Source organism: Musa acuminata, chromosome BXJ1-7 (assembly GCF_036884655.1).
Source record: "Musa acuminata AAA Group cultivar baxijiao chromosome BXJ1-7, Cavendish_Baxijiao_AAA, whole genome shotgun sequence".
In the NCBI taxonomy this organism is placed as follows: Eukaryota; Viridiplantae; Streptophyta; class Magnoliopsida; order Zingiberales; family Musaceae; genus Musa; species Musa acuminata.
In genome coordinates, this window is record NC_088333.1 from 4,531,377 (window position 1) to 4,557,157 (window position 25,781).

A 25,781-nucleotide genomic window follows, 5' to 3' on the forward strand; every position below is an offset into this window, starting at 1 on the left:
GGAAGGGCGTGGTTTGACATTAAGAGGCCTCCTTAAACCAACCTGATACAAAAGTGAGAGCAACCATGAGACACTATGTGCGCAACTACTCTAGCGGCGAGAGTGCGAGTGTGCAATGTACAAGGCACAAATCAACAGAAACTAGAAAACATTATACACTTCGTTTCCTCTTCCCCTAGGTTTCCACATTTGTGATATATGTGATCCAGTAAGCTTCTTTGTTTCGCCTATCTGTAATATAAATCTTGAAAAATAAACAACTAAAAGTAACCATCAAAAGGAAGCCAACACAAGTGCATTATGAATCCAGAAGATGCGTCATCTTCAGCTCATAATTCACACCCGTACATATATGATAGAGTCTTGAAGACCTGATTCGGATGCTATACCAGAGTTGCATCCAGCCTATCTTCCGCGGGCTTCGGCAGCGAGCGTCCACCCCCGAGATCTGGAAGAAAGGGGCCGGATCAAAAACCCCAACCATCCGTCTTCTTACCGAGGAAGGGGGACCGGATCAAGAAAACGTACCTTGGAAACGGCGACGAACAAGGTGCTGGACGATTGATCTACAAGGAGCGAGAGGCCGATGGCGACGCGCTCGTCCCGGACGAGGTCGACGCCCTCGTTGCGATGGCAGAGACTCGACAGATCGCAAGAGGCTCCCCGACGACCATGGACGAAGGCGCGACCGGCGGATGTGGAAAGGGTTTCGATCCGGTTCGACAAAGCATAGTAAGGGGTTTTGAAGCGGTGGGTTGGCGGGGCTCCACTACAAATTCATGGGAACATTCGCTTCTTTAAGATTCGGAAAGGCAAATCGCCAATGAATTTGATCGGCTGGAGCATAATACTCAATAAGATTCAAAATTAAGTAATATTTTTCTTGTGAAAAAAGATAATAATGAGGATTAAGCCAGTTTGACAAATTCAATTGTGAGAACAGCTTCTAAAAGAACAATGTAAATAGCTTATTACTTTAATGTCAAAAAGGATCTCTTTCTAGTGAACTAATAAGCTAAGGTAGAAAAGTTTATAGATGAAGCAGCAGCTAAGAAGGTAGCATTGCTTATGGCTGTTCTCTTGCACAGAGCTCCAGTGCTTGTTCGGCTTCCCTCAGAAACAGGCGAGTGAGCTGCTTTTGGCCTTTCCTATACACCACACAGGACCATCGAGTTCTGCTCATTGACACCCCTTCACTTGTCCTTTTGCTCCTGCGAAGAAAACAATATATGGTTCAATAGATGTCTCACTAGGAATGCCATGGATAATGTTTTTTGTCTTGCCTGCAACAGTAGATGCAGCACTCAATATGATGAATGTGACATATTGCATATGACTGCTCATATATAACCAAACTAATCAAACTTGTATATGGTGATGAATATGATATAATAAGATGACAAAGGGAACAACTACACAGGAGTTATTTATGGTTCAGACCTACAAAATTGAAATTAAACTCAAAACACCGTGACAACACCAGAAACAACTCAGTAGCCTCAAGAATCTGCCCCATGAATATGCTTATGGCAAAGGTCAGCAGAAGGGAGATTGAATAAACTCTTATGAAATTAATAGCCACCTTGCTGAACGTTTGACGATGACTATATTTCTTCTCTTGGAATGGTTTTGTACTTGACATGCAACAAAATCATAAAATTCAAGCTAGTTCAGCATACCTCTCAACATCTTCAAGTTTCATGATGGAGAAATTTGTAAGAATTTCATCATCATAATCTTCTGTTCCAGATCCCTCTTCAAGTTCCGTCATCCTTGCAAACATAAAATGTAAGAAACCAAATAAAAGAATAGCACAGCTAGATACTATTTTCAGAATCTGCATGCTAATTTCCCAGCATACCATATCACATCATCTATATGGAGGCTATTGGCATGACTAATTGTTCCCTAATCTGTATTGATTGTCACAACATTACACATCAAGAAACAACAAGACACTGAAACAGATAGATGGAAGGCATGCTTCCAAAAGATAGGTTAGCTCAAGACAAGGTTTTATATATTAGTATTGTACTCGTACCAGAATCTTATCAGACAAGTATCACCAACTGATATCGAAAATATGAATCAGTATACTCAATAAGAACAATGATCTTTTAATGTGTCAGTACATTGGAAGTATTACAGTATCTAAGTCATTGCTCAAGGTACTTCGAGAGAATTTAATCTCATTAGTTATCATGTAAGAACAGGCATAGAGATGTCAGACAAAACTGACAAACCATGAATTGTTCACCTAATTTAGACTACCTAGGATCCATATCTGTAAGAGTGACAAAGAAGAAAGAAATGAAAGTACCTAAGAATGACAAAGAATATCACAGAGAAAAAAGAAAAATGCACATGTGAGATGAGACTAATACTTCATGCGAAGAAGTTCAACAAGCAGTTCCAAGGCTCCATAATCCCCACAGACTTCCCATATAGCTGTTTGTATATCTTTATCAGATGGTTGTCTTTCCTCCCCAGATGCACCAAGCTTGTCAAAGTAAAAGAAGAAAGTAGAAAATCAAGGGCATCATAAACTGAAAATATCTATGTAGTAATTTGTTCACACCCAGTTAATGAATCTGTGTCAAATCAGAAAAAACATCTTGTAAGATGATGAGATGATCCACATATGAACCTAAGGCAAACTTACTTGAAGCTGTATGTGTAAAACATTAAAAATGAAGTTGATTAATAATAAAGGATAACAGGAAAATGTGGACCATGTCATATTGTAATATGCTTTCATCCACAAATCTAATGCAACCTTGATTAGCAATTTGAGAAAATACAATTCATATGCGATAAAAGAATTTTTTTCATGTTACGTATGGCATTTAACATTGCAAATAGGTACAGGGAAAACTGAAATATAAAAGAAGATATGGAAGATAACAATAAAAAGTACGCAAGATGGATTTATTATGAACAAGTTAATATATCATAAAGAATATTATTTCAGTAAATAATTATTGCAACTAATAAAAAAATTGACCCCTATTGTCTGCAGCTTTTTAAGGCATAAGAGGCCTCACTATAACCCTAGGGATTCCATAATTACAATGCATGTGGAGTGTTGGATAATGCATAGGCAAGTGAAGGACTGTTTGAAGAAATTAAAAATTGTGCTCTTCTTTCCGTCTATCCTCTTCTCTCGAGTAACAGAACATTGCAAAGTTGGTGGTTGACAGTGAATGCAATGACTCGAGCAACTATTTCCTCCTTTCCCTCTTCTTCCCCTCCCAAGGCTACCACCTAGAGTAACTGTCAGCCTCCTTCCATCCTTTATCCTTCTATTTTCCTTTTCTTCTTTTGACAAATTGTCTATTAACTGATCAACATCAGCCAACTCCAACTGAGTTTTACAAATTCTAGATCATTGGAAATGAGACCACAAAATCCACCAAAAATATATCAGTAATTCACCAAGTGAATCATATGAGAAAAATTAACCAAAAACATGAACTATGCTCACAACAAAATGATAAAACATTTATAACTTTACAGCTAAAACATGTATATTTGAATCTTTCATATTTCTCCTATGTTATGCCAAGTATACCAAATAGTGTATAAATCGTTACAGGTTTAACTATCCATCTAAACAAATTGCCTAACATCACTACATCATAAAGTATTAAATTTATTTTGCAGATCTTTTGCTTCGATAAGCTACACATCATTTACCGAATAGATGAACTGCCTCATCCAACCATTAGTATAAAGTATAAACATGTCCATTTTAGGATAAAAAGAAACAACCTTTACCTCTTCTAGTAATGAAACAACTTGCCTAAGCTCATGTTCCTGCATTGCAATAGTCCGCAAAGCCACAAGGAACTCTTGTGGGAAAACCAGCTTGCTCAAATATGAAGGAACTTTGCGCTGACCACTCCAGCTATAATTATAGCTCTGGCCGACCAAGCTTTTCTTACTATCTTCATTTCTTTCACTGAAGAAACCATGATTGAGCGAACTTTTAGGTAGGAGACATCTCAGTTCAGCTTTCTGCAGGCGAAACCAAATTCATAAGCAAAATCAGCACAGTAAATGGTGTTTATAAGCACTGGCAAAATCCATCAAATATCATAATGCTCTACTAATCAACATATCTGTGATAAATTAATTTCCAGCAGTAACAGCTGAGAAATGAAAAAATACAAATAAATATCTTCAATTCTGGAGGTGCTAGTGTAAATTCATCAGTGCTACTCAAAAGGGTCGGGAAAACACTATCCTTGATCATCCACAGTATTTAGTGTTATAGGCTTACAGCCATAAAGAAGGCAAGCTTAAATGTTTAGGTAATACAAAGAAATTAAGTCATGGTCCATAGTGCATACAATTTACATTGTACTTAAATCAGATAATAACTCTTATAAGCATTATAAGAGTTAACATAAGCATTATCAGCAATACTCAGATATTTGGAAATTCTGTCTTAAAGGCCGAACAAACGATGATCAGGAAAAGTAAATGGATTTCTATATCAACCCACTTTTCACAGTTGTGAATCTTGTGAAACATCAGATTACTAATTTTTTTAAGTTACACTATACCTCCTGTAGTTTTAGCTAAAAGCACTATGCTCCCCTGTACTTATAATTTCTAAAATTGGCCAAGTTTAGAAACTAGAAACTATCAGATAAGGCTGTACAAGTTTGGTTCTTATATGTAAAAATAATCTTGTGCAACATATGTGACTGTTAGAAAATCAAAAAATGTGGTAAACTTGAAATTATCCAAATCATCATCATAAAACTTGTTGGTTGTAGCAAATGATGAGGTTTCATTAACCATAATATTAAGAATGGTTCGCCTTACCGGTCCATACTGGTGCACCGACCGACCATCGGTATGGTACATTCCGAACCATACCGACATACCAACACATAGTACGGTGAGGCATACCGATAAACCGGTATGTACCACCCATACCGGTCCCCTATCGAACAGATACATATCGCTCGTACCATGCGATATACTGGGGTACAGCGAACCTTGATGTTATGGTAGAACTGATATGACATCAAATCTAGTGGTGAAAAGTGCCTGTGGCTAATTATGCTAACTTAAGAAAATCAATTCAACACAATTTAGACAACTTTTGCATAAAAGTCATACTGTAATGGGTGTTTCAAGCATCTGGTTATTTAAATTAGGAGTCCCAACGCTGCATAAGAATAGACCATGGTGCCTAACAGATACGATATTTAGAATCACTTACTGGCACTACAAAGCCGTGACCATGTAACTGATGGATCAGTATAAAACCTTAGGTAGACTTAACATCCAATATTTACATAAATTATGTCATTTGTAAGAGAACTAATTATGGCTTATTCTTGTTGTGTAAGAAAACTAATCCTAACATGAATACCTGAGCTTCTAGAAGTTCCGCTTTGCTATCTGATGATGAAACACTCTTTAATGCTTCAACGGGATAATGAACCTAAAAAAAGTTAATCAAGAAAATAGTAAAAATGAAGTATGGTTTACAAAAAATGGCATTAAAAAACAAGGAGTAAATGATGCAATGAAACTAAGATGAAATAGTGACTAGTTTTTACAAAAGATTAGCCACAAAATATACACACATAATGATTCATATTACTCAAATTACGGCTCTCAAAAAAATACTAAAATTGTCAAAAAGCACTTTTTGCTTTTATAAAAATTATAGAAGGTCTCCATACCATGAGATAATCATCTGGATTGTTATCAACAACAAACCCATAAAGGTACAACAGCTCCTGCAAGCAAAATAATAAAATGATCAATTCATAAATAAAAAAGCATGAACTCAACATCTTCTAACTTGAAAATCTTGATATATGGTTGTGTAAACTTATATGTGATATGGCAAAGGAAAGTCTAGTCTCGTGACTTTGACCATTTTCTTCTTTACAGGAAAGAATAGGCAATGTGTAATAGCTTTTTACTCTCAAACAATCCAACATGGAATATAGTAAGAATGACATAATTCTTCAGATCACTGACCCTGAAATGCAGAATAAATCAGAGAATTTGCAGGACGAGGACAGCAGACGATGAAATGGGCTGATTATGCACGCTCCTTACAGCATGCATCATTGCTTTCCAACAGATTCTAGTAAGAAGTAAGAATTCGCTAACAACCAGACTTTCCCATGAATAAATGCACATGTTCTAGCTAAAATCCAAGGCGGACCTTAAATACAATCTGACAATTTGATCCATTTAGTTAAATACAATCTGACTTTTCTCTCTTCATCTAAGCACAACCAGATCCTCAAATGTTTTGAGTTTTTAATAAATTTGATTGATAACCAAGGTTCATCGATAGACCACTTGAGCACATGCTTTCATCTTGGCAAACTTGGTGGAATATGCAATTGTGTGCACTAGACATGGCTAAGTAATTTAAGCATACCCCACTCAAACACAAACTTTTACAACTTAGGTGTATATTCTTCCCGATGTTAGTACATACAATAGGTACAACCTACCTAGATAAGTCCAGCATGAATTGTTATTAGATATTAGCCTCATAGAACAATTTCAACAAACCAGCAAAAAAAAATAAAAAAAATCTAATAAAAATGCATCACAGATAGGCTAGAAGAGGAAAAGGAAAATCTTAAAGTTAATTATACTCATAAGGCGGGCATATGAAAGTTTATGCCAACAATATGCCAATCCATGCCATTCCAGGGCAGTCCATACTAAATAGATCACTTGGATACAAATCCAGCAGAATTTGTTCTCGAATTCAGAAACAAATAGAAGAGTACTGTCGTCATGAATGTTGTTTGTACTTTGTAGAACATTTTTTTCATAAATTAAATGTGTTCTCAAAGTACCATGACACTGAAAAACAATATACATTTATTCAAAATTCATATTTACACATAAGATTGATAAGCTGAGTAGCTGTCTAATGAAAGCAAGAAAATAAACAGAACTGTGAAAAGCAAAAAGTCATATAATGCATCCGCAAATTGTTTCCTGTCAACAAGAGCTTCCAGTAAATGAGAAGTAATGAAAACTACAAACCATTTAATTCAATGGACAAAGTTTGTACCTCGTTGCCTTTGTTACCATAGCTGATACATATCTCCTTCCCAACTTCAAAATTTTGCTGATCAGCTTTTGCGGAGAAACACAAATGAAATCAAATACCATATTTAACTGGATAATGAATTGCATGACTTCAAAAAAAAAACAACCTGATTTTCATTGTTGAATTTGCACTCAGTTAAAATTTCAAATGCCAAACAAACTTAAGGAGAGACATCAACTATGGATGTCTAAGAATCATGTTAAGAACATAAATCAATCAGTGCACCTAACCTTCCAAATAAGTTCCTTGGTAATGCATTTCCAGAGATTTGGAACACTGAGCTTAGGCAATAACGAGACGGAAACAATATCATATATCAACCATTTCAGCATTAGCTTTTACATATTTTCCAAGTATGTTCAAAACAAATTTAAGTGGTAATATCAAAGGTTCATATTATTGCCAAGAACAGGTTTCTGATATTTACTGAGCTTCAAAAGGAGACATTGGAACACAGCACCTAGAGTAGAACATGAGTAGTATTTTACCAAGAATGAGATACATAGAAGCAGGAACTCCAGTCACAGCTCCCGTTGAATCAACCTCCCATGTTGCAGCTGCCTTCAAACCTGAAACAAGATAATCAATGAATGGAAATTAAGCAGATTTAGTCAGAAACTACAAGCAGGTGCTACCACCAATGGAACTTAACACTGAACTAGACAACATTGCCCCACAAGTCAACACTAGACAAAATTGTTCCAAAACTAAGCCTTCTATGCCAGGAAGTCTGGAACATAATGCTGAAATTTGATAGTATGTGGTTTTCTTGTATCATGCAGCGACTTGAAAAAAAGTCAGGATGATATACCAGAGAAAGTATCATTCACAAATGCAAGTCTGAGTTAAGAAAAATGCAGAGACGTGTTTCTTAAGTCTATCCACAATAATGGTGTATAACATGCCAATATGAAATAACACTAATAGTCCAATGAGAGTTTACCTATTAGTTATTAGTTTCAACAAAATAATACTCAAATTATGTTTGTACGAGATATCCAGCAATGTGGTGTAAGAAAGAGAAACCCTTGTCTGTTAATTGGCAGCACCATGCAGTTTCCAACATTACATGTTCTTCCACTAACAAAGGTTCAGGTTCCCCGAATTGGACTGCTCTAACCTTTCGATCAGTCATAGTCACTTCCATCCTACTCCCAGTCAGCTGTGCTGAAGGAGAGAGCTGCCAAGGTAGTCCACCTGCTGGAGAACATCAGGCAAGTGTTTTTCTATTGTTCTATTATTCTCTTTTACTTCTTTTATCTAATTAGTGCTGTCAAAAGGCCTGTGCTAGCAGACCATGAATCGTTCTCTTTATAATAGCCCTAGCATCACTTAAATCACTGCTCTAGATACAGTAGCAACAGCAACAACACTATTCCTTTCTGATAAGTCAGGGTCAGATGATAAGTACTTCATCCCAGTTCCATGATGGCAAATCATTAGTGATTTACAACCTGTTTGCTAGTTACTTTATTATTCCTTTTTTTAATAGATATGGAGCCAAATAAAAATGGCTTCATGTATGTATATATCAAGAATGTCCAACATAAGGCCAGAGAATACCAGGTTGTTATGCAGAGTCTAGTGTATTTTTAATAAAGAAACATGTACTAATGTACAAATTCACATAGTTTCTATTTAGACATTCTGGAGTTACAACAAAGTACAAACAATAGCAGACTTAATGACTTATATTGCAGAAACTGATAATAATAGCATCACAAGATTTCAAGAACTCTAAAACTTAGTCTTTATTTTTCTGACTTGTCAGTCCAAGCAATGGCATTTTTTGTTTCTGTTTTATGTACACATGCTAAAGTAATACTACCTAATGAGCCCAATTCAGAAAGTTGTTTATTAGTTGATGCACCCATGTTGATTATCTGTCATTTGCAACCAAGATTATTGTGCAACTCCGTAAAAGTTGTCAGAGGCCAAACCACAAATGTGGTACCAGCATGCATCATGCAGCTATGCTAGAATGTTGGCATACTAGCCAACATATACCAAGCCACTGTAGAAAGGCATCAACATTGCCATCATGCTACAAAGGACAATCGTCGGCTGAAACTAGTATTACTCATGAATACATCTAGAACATAAGAAAGCTCCTACCTTGAACTTTATGTGGTTCATATCAGAGAGATATGCTAGTTGAAGGCAAGTCTTCAGAGAGTGATTTAATTTTTAAAGAAAGCATCTTAGAGCAATTAAATAAAGGCCAACCTTTGAACCCCACTAATCAAGTCCCAATTAGCAAAAAAAAAGAGAGAAACCTTCATATTAAAATTAGTGTTCAGGTAACTGTGTTATGTCAATCATTTTAAGACAAAAAACCGCCATGAACTGATTGAATTATTACAATACGGAAAGATGATATTTCAATTTGATGCAAAAGCTTTATTTAATCTACTTGCCAGATAACTCCAATGAGGTATGTCAACACAAAAAGCAAGGGTTACAATAAGCATGACTCTTGAATTTAAATAGTCTTCTACATACGGCTGTGCTTTGGTTGCCAAAGGTATGTGGCATACCATGATTACAAAAATCAATTCCAGGAACAAGGCCCTCAACCCAGACAGTCTCTGCACTGGCTAATTTGTAAGCACCATCAGCCGTGTTCTCCACGATAACATGATCCTAATACAAAAACCCATGAATTACCAGATTGACCTTAAGAAAATAAATAAAAAGGTAGGATAATAGCAAAACCTTCTAAAATAGGCACCCTCTTGAGTAAAATACAGTGAAAATCCACACAGAAACCACAGATTCTTTATCGTTAACTACCATACAAGAGAGACAAATAACAGCAGAAATGACAACCTCACTTTTGACGTTCAGTGAATGAATAGATGTTTCACCAGAATTTCCAGTTACAGTAGCATCGGCTTCACTGCTACAGGACAGAGAACTTTTGCCTTGCTCATCTAGTGACTCAGGGAAGACATAAGAACGAGGAAATGGTATATTCAAAGCTCTAGTCCAAAATATGCAATTTGCCCTGTCAAAGTTATGTGAGAAGGCAGTTTGAAAGAAGGCTAAAGATGTGTATAACTTGAGTCTGAGAACTAAAATTTCCCTTTAACAAAATAGAAAAGACACAACTAGAATATTGTTGATGCTACCTAAGAAAGTGACTGTGCTCTTGCATTTTAAAAACAAATTAGTTATGATATTTATAAGTTCAGTGTAGCCCTGTTTAGGTATAGCAAGATTCTTTCACATTCAAGAAAAGATGGTAATAATATGGATCATTGTAATCACATTGATATTCTAAAGGTAGATGATATGCAACTTGACATATCATGTTACAGTAAGTTTATGGTGATATTTATGTTAATAATTGACTCTTTTATATATGAACTAGAATGAACCCATAGTAGAAGAAAAGATTGCTATAATTACAATGCATTTCCAGGACATATCATAAATTAGATGCAATCAACTTTGCTATATCAATTAATTGAAATTCTTATGATGGACATACAACCATTTATTATGCTTGTAACTGGTTATATAATACATGTGGATGAACAAAAATGTGTATTTGCAACATGTAATTTCACACATTTATTTTTCTTGAGAATTCAGCCTCCATGTAATTATGAGATGCTTTTTTATGTTCATGATTTGTCTCTGCTGTACATATATACCTAAATGTATTCTGATTTCTATTTTTTATAAACTATTTTGTTGAAGTATATGTTTTAGGATGACAAGACACGTATGTTCACAGGAGTCAATTCTGGAACTCGGTGTATCCAGAATGTTTATGCATCCATCACCAATCATTGAGCCATTAGCATAGAAGATACATTGTTATAACTTATAACCGCTGTCGGTGTTTCGATGGACTGACTTCCGTGTTTTTGATGATATGTCATATATAATGTATGGGCTTGATATTCCTCTAAGGAACTCGGTGTATCTAACTCTATTTGTGTGGCCAATTCAGGGTCTAAGAGGATCAATGTACACAGCTTTCCCTCGAACTCCGATCTCCCAGGTTGTAAAGGACCATTATTGTCGTACCAAGGTCCGCCCTCATCTAATGACAGATAAATTATAAGTTATTGGACGATAACTACATAATTATGATTGTGAAGACCATTACAGAGACTTGCATTAAATCAAATAATGAAAGGGGTATCACAATTTTTTTGTGCACTACAGCTCACTAAAGACACTCATGTATCAGAAAACTTACAATTAAATGGGGAGCATCTTGCATTCTGATTGGAGTAAATATTGAAAACTATAGTTTTATGATGTAAAAACAACTAGCCATTTGGAGTAAATGACACAAGGAAATACTTGCAAAGTTTAACATCTATCACATCTCTCAATGGTTAGACATCTAAAAAGATAGCTTGTTGAAAGCAAATGACTTCATGCTTGGTCTTTTGGACTTTCATAGGTCAAACATGTGAACTAATATAAACAAATGGGTTGTATTATTCTAAGCCCAAATTTAGGTCTAGGATCTTATTTGACGAAAGTCTGGACTCAATGATGTATTTTATGATGTTCAAAAACTATAAATTATTTTAAACAAACATATCAATAATTATGAAATATCAATTAGAAAAATAAGACCAACAGAAAATAGTAAAGCATCACGTCTTACAATCACAAACAAAAAACAAGTTGCATTTTTATGAGACATAAGTAATTAATCTACATATGCCTCCACTGATTCACCCGAACATGTTCAAGAAACAAATATCATACTCATATTAACCAAAAAATTTTAAAATAAGGGACTACCACAGGAAACAATTTTCTAAAATAAGGTAATAAGAAAAGAAGAGTTTTCTAAATTAAATATAAAATAGCATCCTTTGTTTTATGTATTCTTCAGAGTCAAACACCATAATCAGTTTTACATTTTGTATCCTGTATAGTGATTATCACATATAACTCATTACAGAACATGAAAAGGATTTTAACAAATCAACAGGTTGATATAAGCAAAAATACAACAAAATTTGGATCTTCTCATACAAGTCCTCATATCACCCCTGATACGGACCTATTTGTTATGATCCTATAGGGTCCCAATCCAAGGTAGCAACAGTTGTTTCAAGGCCATTTTGATCTATATCATAAAATGGAGCATCATTCAATTGTAAGATCCCAACAAATTTGAGCACCAATTTTCTTCATTTTTTATTCCAAACTACAGAATTAGAATCAAAATCCAAATAAGATTATCTTCATCATTAAAGAATTGCTTGAACTGGCACGATTTTAATACATTAACAAGCCCAACTTTTACCATTGAACTTCTGTTGAATCAAAAACTGAACATTTGCAGATCTGCATTAGAACTCTTTAACATAAAATTGCACAAGCACACATTAGAATTGGCCTTAGTACTTACTAGTATATTAATCACTTAAGTAGTTTCTTTATGCCAATGTTTGCTAGTCAATATAAGCACGATAAGCATACCTACTGAATGGTCAGTGCTTAAACCAAAAGTTCTGCAGTCTTCATCAAAGAGAATTTCCAAACGGATTTCTGGATAAACCATATACAACTTACTATGCAATTTAAATTTGCAGGTCTATCTAAAAAAAGAAACAATCAACTTATAACTTGCATCAAAATTATACCCTAAAACTAGGAACTGCAGTCGATGTACAAGGATTGAAGATAATGAAATGTCATTTATTTTATTCCATGATTAGCTGCAACAAATAAGTGTCTAGTACAGAATAAGTGTGTAAATTATAGCAACATCTAGCAAGAATATAAGAATTCATACCAAAGGAAGTCTTCGAACTGCACTTCAATGGTTCTGGCAAATCATTAAGCAGATTGTGGAAATTAGTAGCAAGCTCAGTAAAATCCTAGAGAAGAATTCCGGAGAAGAAAATTTAAAAGAAGAAATAACTAATCTTTTACCACAGGTCTTAGGCATACCTAGATTAAGCATGGTAGATACAACCAAAATGCCTTTACAAAGTAAAATAATTATTCACTCCTGTAGAACTTTTAGTAGGAATGCAAAAAGTTCACAAGGGCACATATTATTTAAAGAAACTTCATCACGATCCCAAACCATTAATTTCCAACTGAATAGCATTATATGAGACGGAAAACTCATATCTTATACATATTACCAAAAAAAAACCTAATTAATATGTAAAACTTAAAATTTACAAGAAACAATGGCTAAACAATTTAGACTCAAGGGTTCTCTATCGAGAGGTTGGTTAGTCCATTGTTGCACAAGTGATAGGTCTCAAGTTTGAGTCCACGTATGGGCGTCATGTATGCTATTTGATATAATGAAAATTTATTCTATTTTTTAAAAGAAAGTAGACTCAAAGGCCTCTTACTAATGATATTATAGCAGTATAAATAGCATGATAGTATACATAAATTGAATGCTCATATTACAAACACTATAGCAACATCAGACAGAATTAGATGGCACAACAACTAAAAAAAGAATAAGAGAGATCTCCCTAATTATTCCCAAGTTGGGGTATGTATAAAATTTGAGAATAAAGTTTCTGTAATTAGGAGGATGTAATAGACTGTGTAGTACCCAACAATGCTTTGACATTTGTGTGTTTGATCGAGTACAACAGAGTGAGCTTAAAAATTAGCTACTCTCAGAGTCTCAGTAATAGATATAAAACGATCCCAACCCTTAACAAATTTGTGTATGGTTTTTTTTTTTTTCTTTTTCATTCTAAAATGTCAAGTTTCTGATATGACACACAAACATAACATAGTCTCGAAAACCATTATTCTTGAATATTTTTCTTATATTTTAGAGTTCAATAAAAAGTGATCACAAGCATCAGACTGACAGAAATAGACAGTTGTGGCTTCAATAGGAAGAGACTTCAAAAAAAATAAAAAAACCTTCTAAGGTGACCAAAATCTTTAGAAGATTAATTTCAAGTTTAGAGAATTTTAACCCACCTATCTGAATCTCTGTCGGTTTGCAGAAGCTCCTCAACGAGGCTTTTGACCTTGTCATTAAATAGAGCTCTCAATTGTTTTTGCTGCATCATAAAAAACAACCTAGCAATGACTAACAATCTAAACTATGTAGCTACAGTTCTAAAATGGCATCAATGAGAACATTCTGATACCTGTACCAATGTGGCTCGGTACAATGTTGTTCCTCTCAACTCAGCAAGTTCATCTTCCGTAAACCAAAGAGTACTCTCAAAGGTGCTTGGAAGCAAATCAAGGTACCTACCACAAAAACAATCAGAAAATGCATGCTTCAAAGTACGTACACTTGAACCTTAACTTCAGATGAAACATATTTTGTGTGTTCCCAAGAATAGGCGACAAGTATAATGAAAACATGATTCTCGATCTCTCAGGTAGAATCTCTAAGGGCAAAAAGGTAACTTGCGATGGAGGATAGAATCCCTACGGCTTCCACACCGAGTTCGGAAGCACGCGTTCCACCATAAGAAACACCATCATGAGGAAACGGTCGTCGACGTCGCCCTCCTCGAACAAGGCCCTGCATCTCGGCCCAACCAACCGGTCTTGGAGAACCCTCATGGGCGTGATAGCCAAATCGAGCGGAACAACCATGACGATACCTACGAAATCGTTCAAGCTTTAGTGCAAACTCGTTTAAACATGGTCAAACTGACACCAACCATATCGTTCGAGACTAGGGTTTTGCGCGAAAATTCGCGCAGAGCAAATGGGAAATCGAGATGATTACCGTCGCCAATGTTGCCGGTGGTGGCGAAGACGCCGAAGCCCTTGTCTGGTCCACAGTATCGGATGCAGCAGCCTCGCAGCTCCACACTGTTGGCCTACGATTCCGTTCCAAGAAGTGATGTTCGCTACACGGATCAAACGACTCCAGCAAAGAGAAGCACAAAGACCGATGAACGGGGGCGAAGAGAGAGAGAGATACCTGAAGCCATTGGAGGAAGCAGTGAAGCTTAGCTTCTTGTTGGTGGGGAACCGAGGCGGCCATGCGCTTTGGGAGCTTAGCGAGAGGGCTTTAGGGAGATAGTGCTGACACACGATAAGAGATGCGTTATAAAATGCATGAGCACAACTTACCGGCACGAGGGGCGATTTATCATGAAACCCCCCAAGCTTTCAGAAATATCCAAAAAGTATCAAAAATAAATGTTTGGACAATTTGGAAAAACCGATAATAATAATAATAAGTTTTTTTTTAGTAATAATCAGCTTTCATTCCTCTTTACAATATTTACTGAGGCAGGCAGCCCAATGTACTCAAATATCCAAAAAAAGAAAAGAAAAATACCATGAATCTAATTATTCATCCTTCATCAAATTAGACTTAAAAAATCTTAAAATAACAAAAAAAAAGAGTAATTATGTATATTATGTTTTCCTTCTATTGTGAAAATTTTAAGATGAATTAGATAAATTATATAGTGTTACACTTATAAACAAGTTAAGTGAAAATTATATGTCAAATTGAACTATGAAAACTTATAAAATTAATAAAAAAATAAAAAAAAATAATAGAGTAAATATGTATATAAAAGTGGGATAAGCCCTTCTAATGCCAAATTTGGATTTTTTTTAAGTACACGAGACAAATATAATACAAATATCAACTCTATTGATTTTTTTTTATTTCAATATAATTTTAGATAATTTTAAAAAAATCAAATCCCAATATATTCACACTCAAGCCATATAAAATTATACAATAATCTTCACAGGCCAAATGACATACTTCTCCGAAGGGGAAAGATGGATTCTCCATTATGAATGGTTTTTTTCAGTAAATTATCCAAGTATTTAAGTTTTAAGCTAACTTTTACACTTTTAAATCCTCAATCTCAACACTTATTTTATCTCTTTTAAAAAATTAAACTTTAATATTGTTCATAATTATTAATATGAGTTATTGGAAAGGTATGGATGGAAGCCTAAGATGCCTCTTATATATATATATATATATATATATATATATATATATATATATATATATATATATATATATATATATATTAGTTCATTTTAATCCTTATAGTTTTGATCATCGATCACTTAAGTCCTTATGATTTATTAATGTCTAAAATAATCTTTATATTTTTAAAAATATAATATATAAATCCTTTCCATCAAATATGAGTTAACAAACATTAAAGTTTGTTTACGTGATATGCTGACCCACAATAAATTATTAATATAATGATACGTATAATTTAAATTTTAAAAATGATTAAAGTTCATCTTGTTAAGGAAGATAAAGCGATGAAAGCTGTAACAATAAACGAAAACGAAAAGGCAAAAGTAGGAAAGGACGAAGGTGGATGTGATGGAGAGTTAGACCACCATATTATAGGAGCGATGGGTGAGGGTATAGAAGAGGACGAAATGGGAGGCGGTGGGGATGAAGATACATATGGAGAGAAAGAGGGACCAAAAGTCCACTACATACTTAGTATCAAACTAGTCGATGCATATCCACCTAAGGCAATACCAGAAGCTCTTAAGCTTGTTGTTAATGCAGGAGAGGCTGCGTGCGTGCAATGCCTTGCTAGGTAGCAATGGCTCGATGCTACTACTAGTGATCGCTTCCATGACGACGCATTCTCACATCATTGATGATGGTATTTATTTTTTTAAAACTTTAATTATATGTATTATTATGTTAATGATTTATTGTCAGTCAACATGTCACATAAGGAAACTATAACGATTGTAAACTCATACGAGAGGAACTTATATACTATATTTTTAAGTATATAAGGGTTATTTTAGGTACGAATAAATCATAAGGATTTAAGTAATCTATGGTCAAAACTATAAGGACTAAAATGAATCTTAATCATATATATATATATATATAATTAAAATTTTGAGGGGTAAATATTATATTTCTTAACCTTCAAAGGATATATATGTAAGAAGCTATCTGCCTTCCTTTAGGTTTCGAGCCGAACTCTCACCCGACCAAATCAAACCGGCCGGTGGTTCATCTCGTTGTTGTTTCCTTTCAGTCTCTCCCGGCTGCTGGAACGAAATCCTCACGCGCGTGCAAGCGGCGACGATGGGTGGGAAGGGCAAGAAGAGGCGGGAGAAGAACTACCGATCCGCTCACGGCGGGGACACGCGCCTCCCGCCGCCTCCCAGCGTCAAGGAGATGGAGGCCATCCCCTCCAAGCTCCGCAAGATTATGGAGCTCAAGAACCTCAATTCGTCTTCCGCCAAGCCAGGTGGTCGCTTGCTCCCCTTCCCCCTTCCACAAACCTCTGCCGTTCCCCCAGTCGTTCTTTTAAATACCTCGCCTGTTATTGACGCTTTCAGATGTTTTTAGGGCCTGCGCCAACCCCCAAAGACGCGGGTAAAGAGAAGAGAAAGGAAAGAAGCGCCGTCGAGAAGGTAAACAAAATACGTTTTTGATGATAAAAACGCTTGATTTTGTCTGAGAAATATGGGTAGTTAATTTGAAGCAAGAATATCCTGGTAAAATTCTGGGCTTTCATAACCATCGTAATGCCAAATCCATGAAGCCTACTCAAATCCATAGAAATGGGATAGTCTTATACTGATGTTTTTGTGTATTTTGCTGCCATGCACATAGTTATATTCTTGAAATTATAGCCAGTTTCTTTTGCTCGGCTAAACAATGCAAAACTCCTCGAATTGGTTTTCGTCTGCTGGTTGTAGTATCTTCGTACGCTCGTCTGCAGTTTTTATAATTTTTTGATGTGGTTTGCATTGATTTACTGACACTTGTATCAAATTGATACTAATTCATTGTAATTACAGAAAGTCAACACAAAAGAAGAGCCTTCTTCCGAGTTCAGTTCTGTGACCAAAGAAGGCATCCAGGGAAAGAAGGACAAAGATATAGACGACAAAGATGCAACCATGACACCAAGCTTAGGTAACGAGAGAAAAAGGAAACGGAAAAAGAATGCACCCAAGGATCTCCGTTTTCAAGAATTAGATCAAGCTGCTGCTACCACAAGGAAGAAAAAACGCAAAGAGTAAGCTTATTATTTACTTATTTGTTCGATTTTGATGAATATATTGGCTTGTAAGAGGATCTGGAAACTTTCCACAATTACATCCATGATATTTCCTATTAGGTCAAGTTAAGTCGTGGTCTCCAAGCTTTTCTTCATATTTTGAAACATAAGGGTACCGTTAACTCTTATTGTTTGCTCATTAATGATCTTCCTTGAATATATTTTTGAGGATGTGGACAAGAATAGGACTGGTTGCAAGATCACATTTAAGGCACGAGAAATAATTCTTAGGATTAGTTTTGTTTTTGTTGGCTTTTGAAATTTAGCTCCGCTTATGTCCAAAATCTTTTTAGTAAGCCATCACGTTTTGCAACAATGCTGGAAAAAGCTATAGTCAACTGTTAACACTCAGTGTTGCGGCTAAAAATTGCTAATGCACTGATCTATTATGCTATTTCTTCTGGAATTCTTGGATTCTAGGATTTAACTCAGTAGTATATTTATGTAAGAATTTTAGAAGTTTTCTGAGTTTTTGTTATAAGGTTTTTAGGATAAGTTACCTTTTAAAATTCTAACCATGATGTATTATATTTGTCATTGAACATGTATTAATTTGTGAAATGCTTGAACTCTGTCTGCGGGATTCTTTTATCAAAATGTATATTGACATCCATCGGCATTCAGATCCATGAATTCGCAGTTGAAGATAATTATCTGCTCGTCTTTCAACTGGTAATATTCAAACAAATATAGTAGTTTGAACTTAGAATTTGACATTTATCTACACATTTAACTAGTGAAAAACTCTGCACTTTGCAGGGTGCATGCCATTGGTTGAATGAAATAGATTAGTTGTCTGCCGAAGAATTATTAATAGTATAATTTGGCTGTTTCTTTTTCATTTTCTTACGTGGACTTGCATGTCACAGCTCAAAGAAGGTTGTATTCTCACTCCTTTCTGTTTTTCTTATTTGCTAGGTATCTTGAGGCCAGGAGAAAGAAAAATAAGAAAGCAAAGATAGATGGTGTTGTAGACTTCCCTGGGCGTGAAAAGATCAAGTTTGGTGAAGTTGTTGAGGCTCCACCTAAGTTATCAGTTCCTAAGGTAATATTTTGGAGTTCGATTGTTTCTTTGTGTGTTATCATCAAATAAACCTGAGATCTAAAAGTTTTGGTGATGATGATTATTATTATTATTATTATTATTATTTTTGCAGAAGTCTTTAAAGACTCCCCATGATGCTTTTCACGAAAGAATCAGGTTAGAGGCTATTGAAGCTTACAGGAATCAGCGAGGATGGACATCCAGACCCGGTGTCCAAATTCCTGTTCCGCAAAATCCATCGTCGTGACTTATATCTCAGAGGTTACAGGTGCCTAAGATTTAAGTTGATGTCGTCGAACTTAGCTTCTGGTACTTTGCCGGAGTTGTCACTAACTTTTTCAGAATTGTGCTTAAGCTGTCTGTTTTTGCTGGACCTTCACACGAGCGTGTGCGTGTGCTAATTTTCGCATCTACGGGCAAGCAAGTGTATCTTCAGTTTTTTCTGTTGCTTATATCGAAAACTCAATATAAGCAAATTGTTCAGATAGTTATTATCTTTGTTAAATTAATATTATCACTTTGTTCTTATCTGGTCAAAATTTAACGTGTGGTTGGATGAGACATGCAATCTTTCGCCATGGTTTCAGTCTCTGATCTTTCTGATCTTGTAATATGCTCGTTATGGAATTCTAATACCATGCCATATGATTGGAAAAAATGAGTCCTGTCATTTAATTACCTTCTCGATTCCTTTTATCACGTGAATCATGATTTAGAAGCACTAAGTTCTCCGAGGAATGTTACATGATTCGGCTCAATCTGGTTGTTATTGTCCACCACCTTATAAGTCAGCTTAGTATTCATCCAAGAACAGTAAAGAACTGAACAAACACCATGAGGTACTATAAAATTTGCAAAGATCAATTAAAATTTTAAGACGCACAGATTGACCAATTAAAATTTGCAAAGATCTCATCACAAATAACAAAAACACTTAAATCCACAGAGCTGAATGGCGTGGAACAAAATTGGTATAAAACCATCTCAGCCACATGGAGAAGAAAAGAATTGTAGTCAATTATGCTTATTATACCTTTAATTCCTCGATCAAAGAGATGAAAAGAATAAACAGTAAAAATTCCAGATACTGATGTGGTAATGTACCAAACTGTGCACTTTCACTTCCACCTGTTAAATCTGTTACGACCACCACTACTAGCTTTTCCTCGGCCACGGCCTCCACCGATGAAACCACCACCACCGTTTCTTCTATTTGAACTGCTGTTGCCACCTCTACCACCAGAGAATCTGCCACCGCCAAACCTTCCTCGGCCCGAGTTACCACGTTTCGACCGATCTGTGTCTTGCAAAGGGGGCAATTTTTCCAGGACCTCAATGGACACCGACTGAGCATTTTCTTGGCCTGCAAGACCAGAAGACAGAAAAGCAACAAAAAGTTTACATCATATATCCACATCAGTCACATGAAACAATGAAAACAGAATACAAAGGATGGCAAAGCCACAACAATTGGTGAAGATTATATGTTGTGCAAGGAAGAGCATCGCTGATTAAGAGAAATCCAGAACCAACAATTCTCTTCTATGATTGTGTTAAGTTATAATATGTTCCATGTAACTGTGCTCATTTTTGTTTTCCGAACTTGTATTTTTTTTCACACGAGTTATAAGCAAAAACTGAGATATTACTCCACATGCAGAAGAGACAAAGAGATGGTGATCCTTATGGCAAAAAGTTTCCTATTAAGTTGCTAAACGAATTTAGCCACCACATATGAAGAACTAGCAGCAAAAATCCAGAACCTACAAATTCTCTTCTATGATTCTGTGCATATGTTCCGTGCAACGGTGCTCATTTTTGTTTTAAGAACTTGTATTTGTTTCATACACGAGTTATAACCAAAAACTGATGGTACTCCGCATGCAGAAGACACGCAGAGATGGTGAATCTTGGGGCAAAAGTTTCCTATGAAGTTACTAAACGCAATTAGCCACTTCAAACGAAGAATTAGCAGCACAACTGAGAAAAGCTTAAAATGAAAGACCATCATCATACCTTCAAGAAATGCATTTACATCATCAGCAGGCACATCAAACACTGCACCTGTGCCATCAGCAGTAAGAGAAAGGCCTTTAACACCTTCAATCTTCTCATCAGGCAAGAATCTTCTGAACGTACTAAAAGCAAACCTGACAAAAAATTGATGATCATGTACAAATGAAACTTAAATTAGCAAATTTAAGTACATAACATACATTATCATTAGGATACTATGATACTTTTGTCAAATTGGAGACATTATCACTAGGATATTATCATCAAAAGTCAAAACCTATAAACAAAAGAATCTTCATAAAATTCAAACTCAATGAGTATCTTAAAAAACGACAGCACTTACGAAGGTGAATAGATTATCTTTCCTGTCTGAAGAAGTAATGTCACGTAATTCTCCATAGAAGAGAGAAGTGACCTCTTTTTTATGTCAGTGAAACCCTGTTATAGAAGAACATAATGCAACCAAGGATCACCAATTCAGTTCAAGGATTATATAGCTTTTGCAAGCAGAGAGAATTGACTTACAACAGCCTTGGCAAGGGCTTTTGCTAGTAAATCCACTGCTGATAATTCAGAGGAGCTTAACAGCTGCTCTGCTTGTGAACGAAAAATTGGAATAACACTGCATTTTAACCAAATATATGCTTAGGTCAACAGTAAACTATAACATAATTGAGGCATTTCTTAATATGAGATATCGCAGCTTACCTGTCGGAGACATTTGAAATAGCATCAGCTGCTTCAGATCCAGCTGATTCAGCAATATCAGCAGGCTGAGGGGCAGATATATGCTCAAACTTAACACCTGACTCTCTCTCTATTCTAGAAACACTAAACGAGTGTTTGGGTTCATAAAGCAAAATAGCAACACCAGTATTTCCTGAAAGAGGCATCTCTTAGCATCTCATTAACATCGAAAGTCGAGATTGATATGGGAAAGCTTAAAGGTTTACCAGCTCTTCCAGTTCGCCCTGATCGATGAATGTAAGCTTCAACATCATGTGGGGGTTCGCACTGAAAAATTAATCAATGTTCATTACTTATTACGACCAAACATGTGCCTCGGTAATTAATGAAACCACTTCTGGGACACAAAAATGCACCTGTATAATCAACTGCACATCATTTATGTCTAAGCCACGTGCTGCCACATTTGTAGCAACTAAAACTAAAAACCTGCCTGACCTAAATCCAGCAAGTATGACCTGCACGATACCAGGTCCTAATAGATAAACTGACAAAGAAAACCAACAAACACAATCTGATTCTAAATTAAGTATGTCTTTGTCATCATTTCTACTTACCTCACGTTGTGCTTGCATTATGTCCCCATGCAAAGCACGTGCACCAGGTAATAACCCAGCAAGTTCAGATGCAGATTCTTTTGTCTCGGTGAAAATGATGGTTCGGCCACCACTAAGAAAAAATTCACACATCCTATTTAGGAACCAGGAAAAAGGGAGTAAATAGAAAAATACTTTGCTGGTCAAAAAATTACAAACCGGCTATAACAACGGATAATATCGGGAATAAGTTGTGGTCTTGCTGAACGAGTACAAGGAAGAACAAGATGTCTAACATTGGCGCTAGCCTTCAATTTCTCATTGCCAACAAGATCAGCTGTTTTCTTATCTTGCTTTAGAAATCGTGTAGATATCTGGAAGCATTTCAAACGGTCTTAAAAGAAGAAAAAAGAAATTCAAGCATATTATTCATTAAGATCCAAGGTTTCAAATCTTATTTGACTGTTACGTGCCAACTGGCATAGTATGGAATGCTTCATTGTACCCATAATCATCTACTAAAAATTGTTTAGTGTGCCTATAGACTAATATACCAATATAGTATCCTCGACATAACATGGTATTTGAAACCACACTTAGATCCTTTAATGAAATTTGTATGAGAAAGGGGCAAACTAAGAATAAATTTGATCCACAGACCTTCTTTACCCAGTCAGGCAGGGTAGCACTGAAGAGAAGTGTTTGAACTTTGCTAGTATCCTCAACTTTACCTGCAAAACAAGAATAGAAAAAGAACACTGAGTTAACATTAACCAGGTAATGTCAATACACATAATTCATCCATAACTATAATCAGGTACAAGCTGTAGGTCTGGAATCCCAAACTGCAGAGATAAATATCAAGATAAAACCAATGAATCCAATACAGGTGCATATTAGAAAAGAAAAAAAACCCATAGCAATATTGATCAAGCATTTATCTGAACTTGCATTGAGCAACATGAACTTTAACAAGCCTTTCAGATGGTTAACAATAAAACCAACAACAACAAACATTAATAAACAATTTTTGTATCTGATGCAATAAAAAGTTTCCATATGAAAAGATAAAGATCAGCATTAGCCTAGGCATGATTATTTTATATGCAATACCAGAATTGTGACTAACCAACACTGTTGGCAGATCTAACACAACATCTAATTATATTTAAAGTATCATAGAAGTCACTTTTACAACATATAAAATGCAGGGGTAGATAACCGGTGCAAATATTGTGAAGAGAAGATCCATACCAAGAATTAGTTCCACATCATCGACAAAACCCATATTTAACATTTCATCTGCTTCATCAAGGACACGGAACTTTAAAGCCTTCAGGTCAAGGTTCCCCCTTTCAATGTGATCCTGTAAGGAGGAAAGATGTCTTTACTCGAAACAAAGTTTTAAGAGCCAACAAAGATTATGAAGCCATGCAAGAAAGAAAATAACTTTTATGCGTCCGGGAGTCCCAACAATGATATCAACTCCTCGCCTTAGTGAAATTTCTTGAGTACGGTAAGGGGATCCACCATATAAACAGCATGAAGATAAACCTACTGTCCCACCATAGGCCTCAAAGTCTGAATAAACCTGGATTTGGATTTATTTCCATCAAGTTCCAAGATAAAGAAACACCAAAATACTTGCACATTTATCATAGGCAATAAAAAAACCTAAAGATACCTGATTTGCCAGCTCACGAGTTGGAAGAAGTACCAAAACACTTGGAGATCTCCCATAACCACTCTTCCTTGATGCCTTATGCACTCCATTGGTCAGTGACTCCAATATAGGCAACACAAAAGCCAAGGTTTTACCCTGCAAATACGGACAGACATAAGATACCATAACTAGGCAATATATATTATTTATAGATATCAGTAAGTATAGTGCAGCAAGTCAGCATGAACATCAGTGATACATAGAAAAAAAAATACAAGATTTCGTTTTAAAGCATATGAGAATGACAGCAGCAACAACACAATCCTTGGTGCCATTTTTGTAGACACTTGGATCTTTTTGCCCAAATGAATCTGTCGATGACAATATTACTATCCGATTTCACACAAGATAATGCACGAGTTTTTTGGATAGAGTTTGAACCAGGTCACCCAAATCAGATCAGGAAATCAATTAACAAACTACAAATTTGCAGGGATTAGTTTAGAGTTGGCCAGAACCAAGAAAGCAAATTCTTGTCAGATGATTCCAACCAAGTTACATATCTGGACATTTCAAGCTAAAACCAAATATATCAGATGGTTTTTTCCAATTTTAGCCCATCAATCTGGGTCAAGGACCAACCTTCCTACAAACCGATCATCATTAGATACTTCAACATATATCATATTCTAAATAGTTATTGGATTAATGTGCAACAATATGTTACATCACAAAATCGGAATCTTAGAAAAATGTTCTGTAGGAAACCACTGAGAATAATCTTCGGATTGCCAATTATGGAACTGACAAATCATGCACTAGTAAAAAGCCTTCTTTTAGATTATAATTAGCTGGAGAATTAAGTACTGGTGTTTCAATCTATTTCAGGGTCTACTAATAAGCAATGTCAAGGCTTATATCTCGCACTAAATGATAAAGATCTATACGCACCTGACCAGTCCGTGCTCGACCGACCAAATCAAACCCATCGAGTATGAGATCGAAAGTCATGGCCTGGATGGGGAACAGAGCCTTAATCCCCTTCGAATTCAGAGTCTCCCTCAAGACCTTCGAGATCCTAAAATTGGACAAAGCATTTGGATCATCGGCAGCGTTGTCTGTCTCTCCGTCATCGTCCTTCATCAGCTTCGGCTTCTTCATTGCGCCCCCATTCACTGCCGCTGCTTGCTTCTCGGCGACGGTCGGCTGGGTGGAATCGGACGTGGTGTCACTTTTTTCGTCATCATCAGAGGCCTTCCTCTTCTTGCCCTTCTTTGCCTTCTTCTCGGACGCCATATCCTCCATGCTGCTATCGAGCTCGCCGTATGTAGACTCGATCTCCGCATGCTTTTTCTTCTTCTTCTTCTTCCTCTGCTCCCCCTCCTCAGGGATGCCGTTCTGGAGCTCCTTGGGCTTCAATTTCTTGGTCTCCTCGGAGGAGAGAAGATGGTCGGATAAGACGAGAGAAGGCATGGTGGCGGCGGGTCGTAGCTCTCTGCGGAAGTCGTAGGAAAGGCTGGGCGTGGAGGCGCAGCGACCGGAGCAGGAGTGGAGGGCGAAAGAGTTCGAGCGTTTAGGGCTTTATACGGTTCGATTTGGCGACGACAAGAGAAACCCTAGGCTTCGGCACGTGCCG

At 36.1% G+C, this 25,781-nt stretch overlaps 3 protein-coding genes across 6 annotated transcripts; 1 reads left to right on the forward strand and 2 right to left on the reverse strand.

The window, feature by feature from the left end:
* Positions 1 to 838: 838 nt before the first annotated feature.
* LOC135678356 (uncharacterized) lies at positions 839 to 15,162 on the reverse strand. Of its 4 annotated transcripts, none has more exons than XM_065191067.1 (16): positions 15,027 to 15,161; positions 14,829 to 14,922; positions 14,526 to 14,700; positions 14,233 to 14,338; positions 14,060 to 14,142; positions 12,888 to 12,920; positions 9,941 to 10,118; positions 9,649 to 9,754; positions 7,600 to 7,680; positions 7,073 to 7,137; positions 5,706 to 5,762; positions 5,390 to 5,461; positions 3,778 to 4,017; positions 2,385 to 2,500; positions 1,680 to 1,772; positions 839 to 1,211 (listed from the first exon to the last, which is right to left on the reverse strand). In XM_065191067.1, the coding sequence occupies exons 1-16, from the start codon at positions 15,087 to 15,089 to the stop codon at positions 1,067 to 1,069; spliced, it is 1,707 nt and encodes a 568-aa protein (XP_065047139.1). In that variant the 5' UTR covers positions 15,090 to 15,161; the 3' UTR covers positions 839 to 1,066. The 4 variants fall into 4 exon arrangements, with proteins under 4 accessions (XP_065047139.1, XP_065047141.1, XP_065047140.1 ...); XM_065191069.1 differs by having other exon boundaries at positions 14,829 to 14,952; positions 15,027 to 15,120; XM_065191068.1 differs by lacking the exon at positions 5,390 to 5,461.
* A 1,890-nt stretch (positions 15,163 to 17,052) lies between these two features.
* Positions 17,053 to 19,709, forward strand: LOC135679862 (protein pxr1-like). Its single transcript, XM_065193843.1, has 5 exons — positions 17,053 to 17,319; positions 17,421 to 17,485; positions 17,876 to 18,096; positions 19,057 to 19,183; positions 19,296 to 19,709. The coding sequence occupies exons 1-5, from the start codon at positions 17,154 to 17,156 to the stop codon at positions 19,428 to 19,430; spliced, it is 714 nt and encodes a 237-aa protein (XP_065049915.1). The 5' UTR covers positions 17,053 to 17,153; the 3' UTR covers positions 19,431 to 19,709.
* Positions 19,710 to 20,047: 338 nt separating this feature from the next.
* Positions 20,048 to 25,765, reverse strand: LOC135678358 (DEAD-box ATP-dependent RNA helicase 7-like). Its single transcript, XM_065191073.1, has 14 exons — positions 25,097 to 25,765; positions 24,167 to 24,301; positions 23,933 to 24,073; positions 23,737 to 23,848; positions 23,143 to 23,213; positions 22,702 to 22,856; positions 22,504 to 22,615; positions 22,303 to 22,404; positions 22,153 to 22,213; positions 21,908 to 22,079; positions 21,725 to 21,821; positions 21,543 to 21,637; positions 21,200 to 21,333; positions 20,048 to 20,546 (listed from the first exon to the last, which is right to left on the reverse strand). Exons 1-14 carry the CDS (start codon positions 25,616 to 25,618, stop codon positions 20,302 to 20,304), a joined length of 2,154 nt encoding a protein of 717 aa, XP_065047145.1. The 5' UTR covers positions 25,619 to 25,765; the 3' UTR covers positions 20,048 to 20,301.
* Positions 25,766 to 25,781: the final 16 nt, after the last annotated feature.

What these genes read in the sequence shown, in the direction of transcription:
- LOC135678356 (XM_065191067.1), bottom strand. Translation starts at nt 15,089, where the DNA reads ATGGCCGCCTCGGTTCCCCACCAACAAGAAGCTAAGCTTCACTGCTTC. An exon ending in CCGAACTCGGTGTGGAAGCC is followed by an intron (nt 14,339 to 14,525) that starts GTAGGGATTCTA and finishes TTTTTGTGGTAG; the next exon opens with GTACCTTGATTTGCTTCCAA. An exon ending in GTTGAACTTCTTCGCATGAA is followed by an intron (nt 1,773 to 2,384) that starts GTATTAGTCTCA and finishes TATGTTTGCAAG; the next exon opens with GATGACGGAACTTGAAGAGG.
- LOC135679862 (XM_065193843.1), top strand. Translation starts at nt 17,154, where the DNA reads ATGGGTGGGAAGGGCAAGAAGAGGCGGGAGAAGAACTACCGATCCGCT. An exon ending in AGGAAGAAAAAACGCAAAGA is followed by an intron (nt 18,097 to 19,056) that starts GTAAGCTTATTA and finishes CTTATTTGCTAG; the next exon opens with GTATCTTGAGGCCAGGAGAA. An exon ending in CTAAGTTATCAGTTCCTAAG is followed by an intron (nt 19,184 to 19,295) that starts GTAATATTTTGG and finishes TTATTTTTGCAG; the next exon opens with AAGTCTTTAAAGACTCCCCA.
- LOC135678358 (XM_065191073.1), bottom strand. Translation starts at nt 25,618, where the DNA reads ATGCCTTCTCTCGTCTTATCCGACCATCTTCTCTCCTCCGAGGAGACC. An exon ending in CTCGTGAGCTGGCAAATCAG is followed by an intron (nt 24,074 to 24,166) that starts GTATCTTTAGGT and finishes ATCCAAATCCAG; the next exon opens with GTTTATTCAGACTTTGAGGC. An exon ending in AAGATAATCTATTCACCTTC is followed by an intron (nt 21,334 to 21,542) that starts GTAAGTGCTGTC and finishes ATTTTTTGTCAG; the next exon opens with GTTTGCTTTTAGTACGTTCA.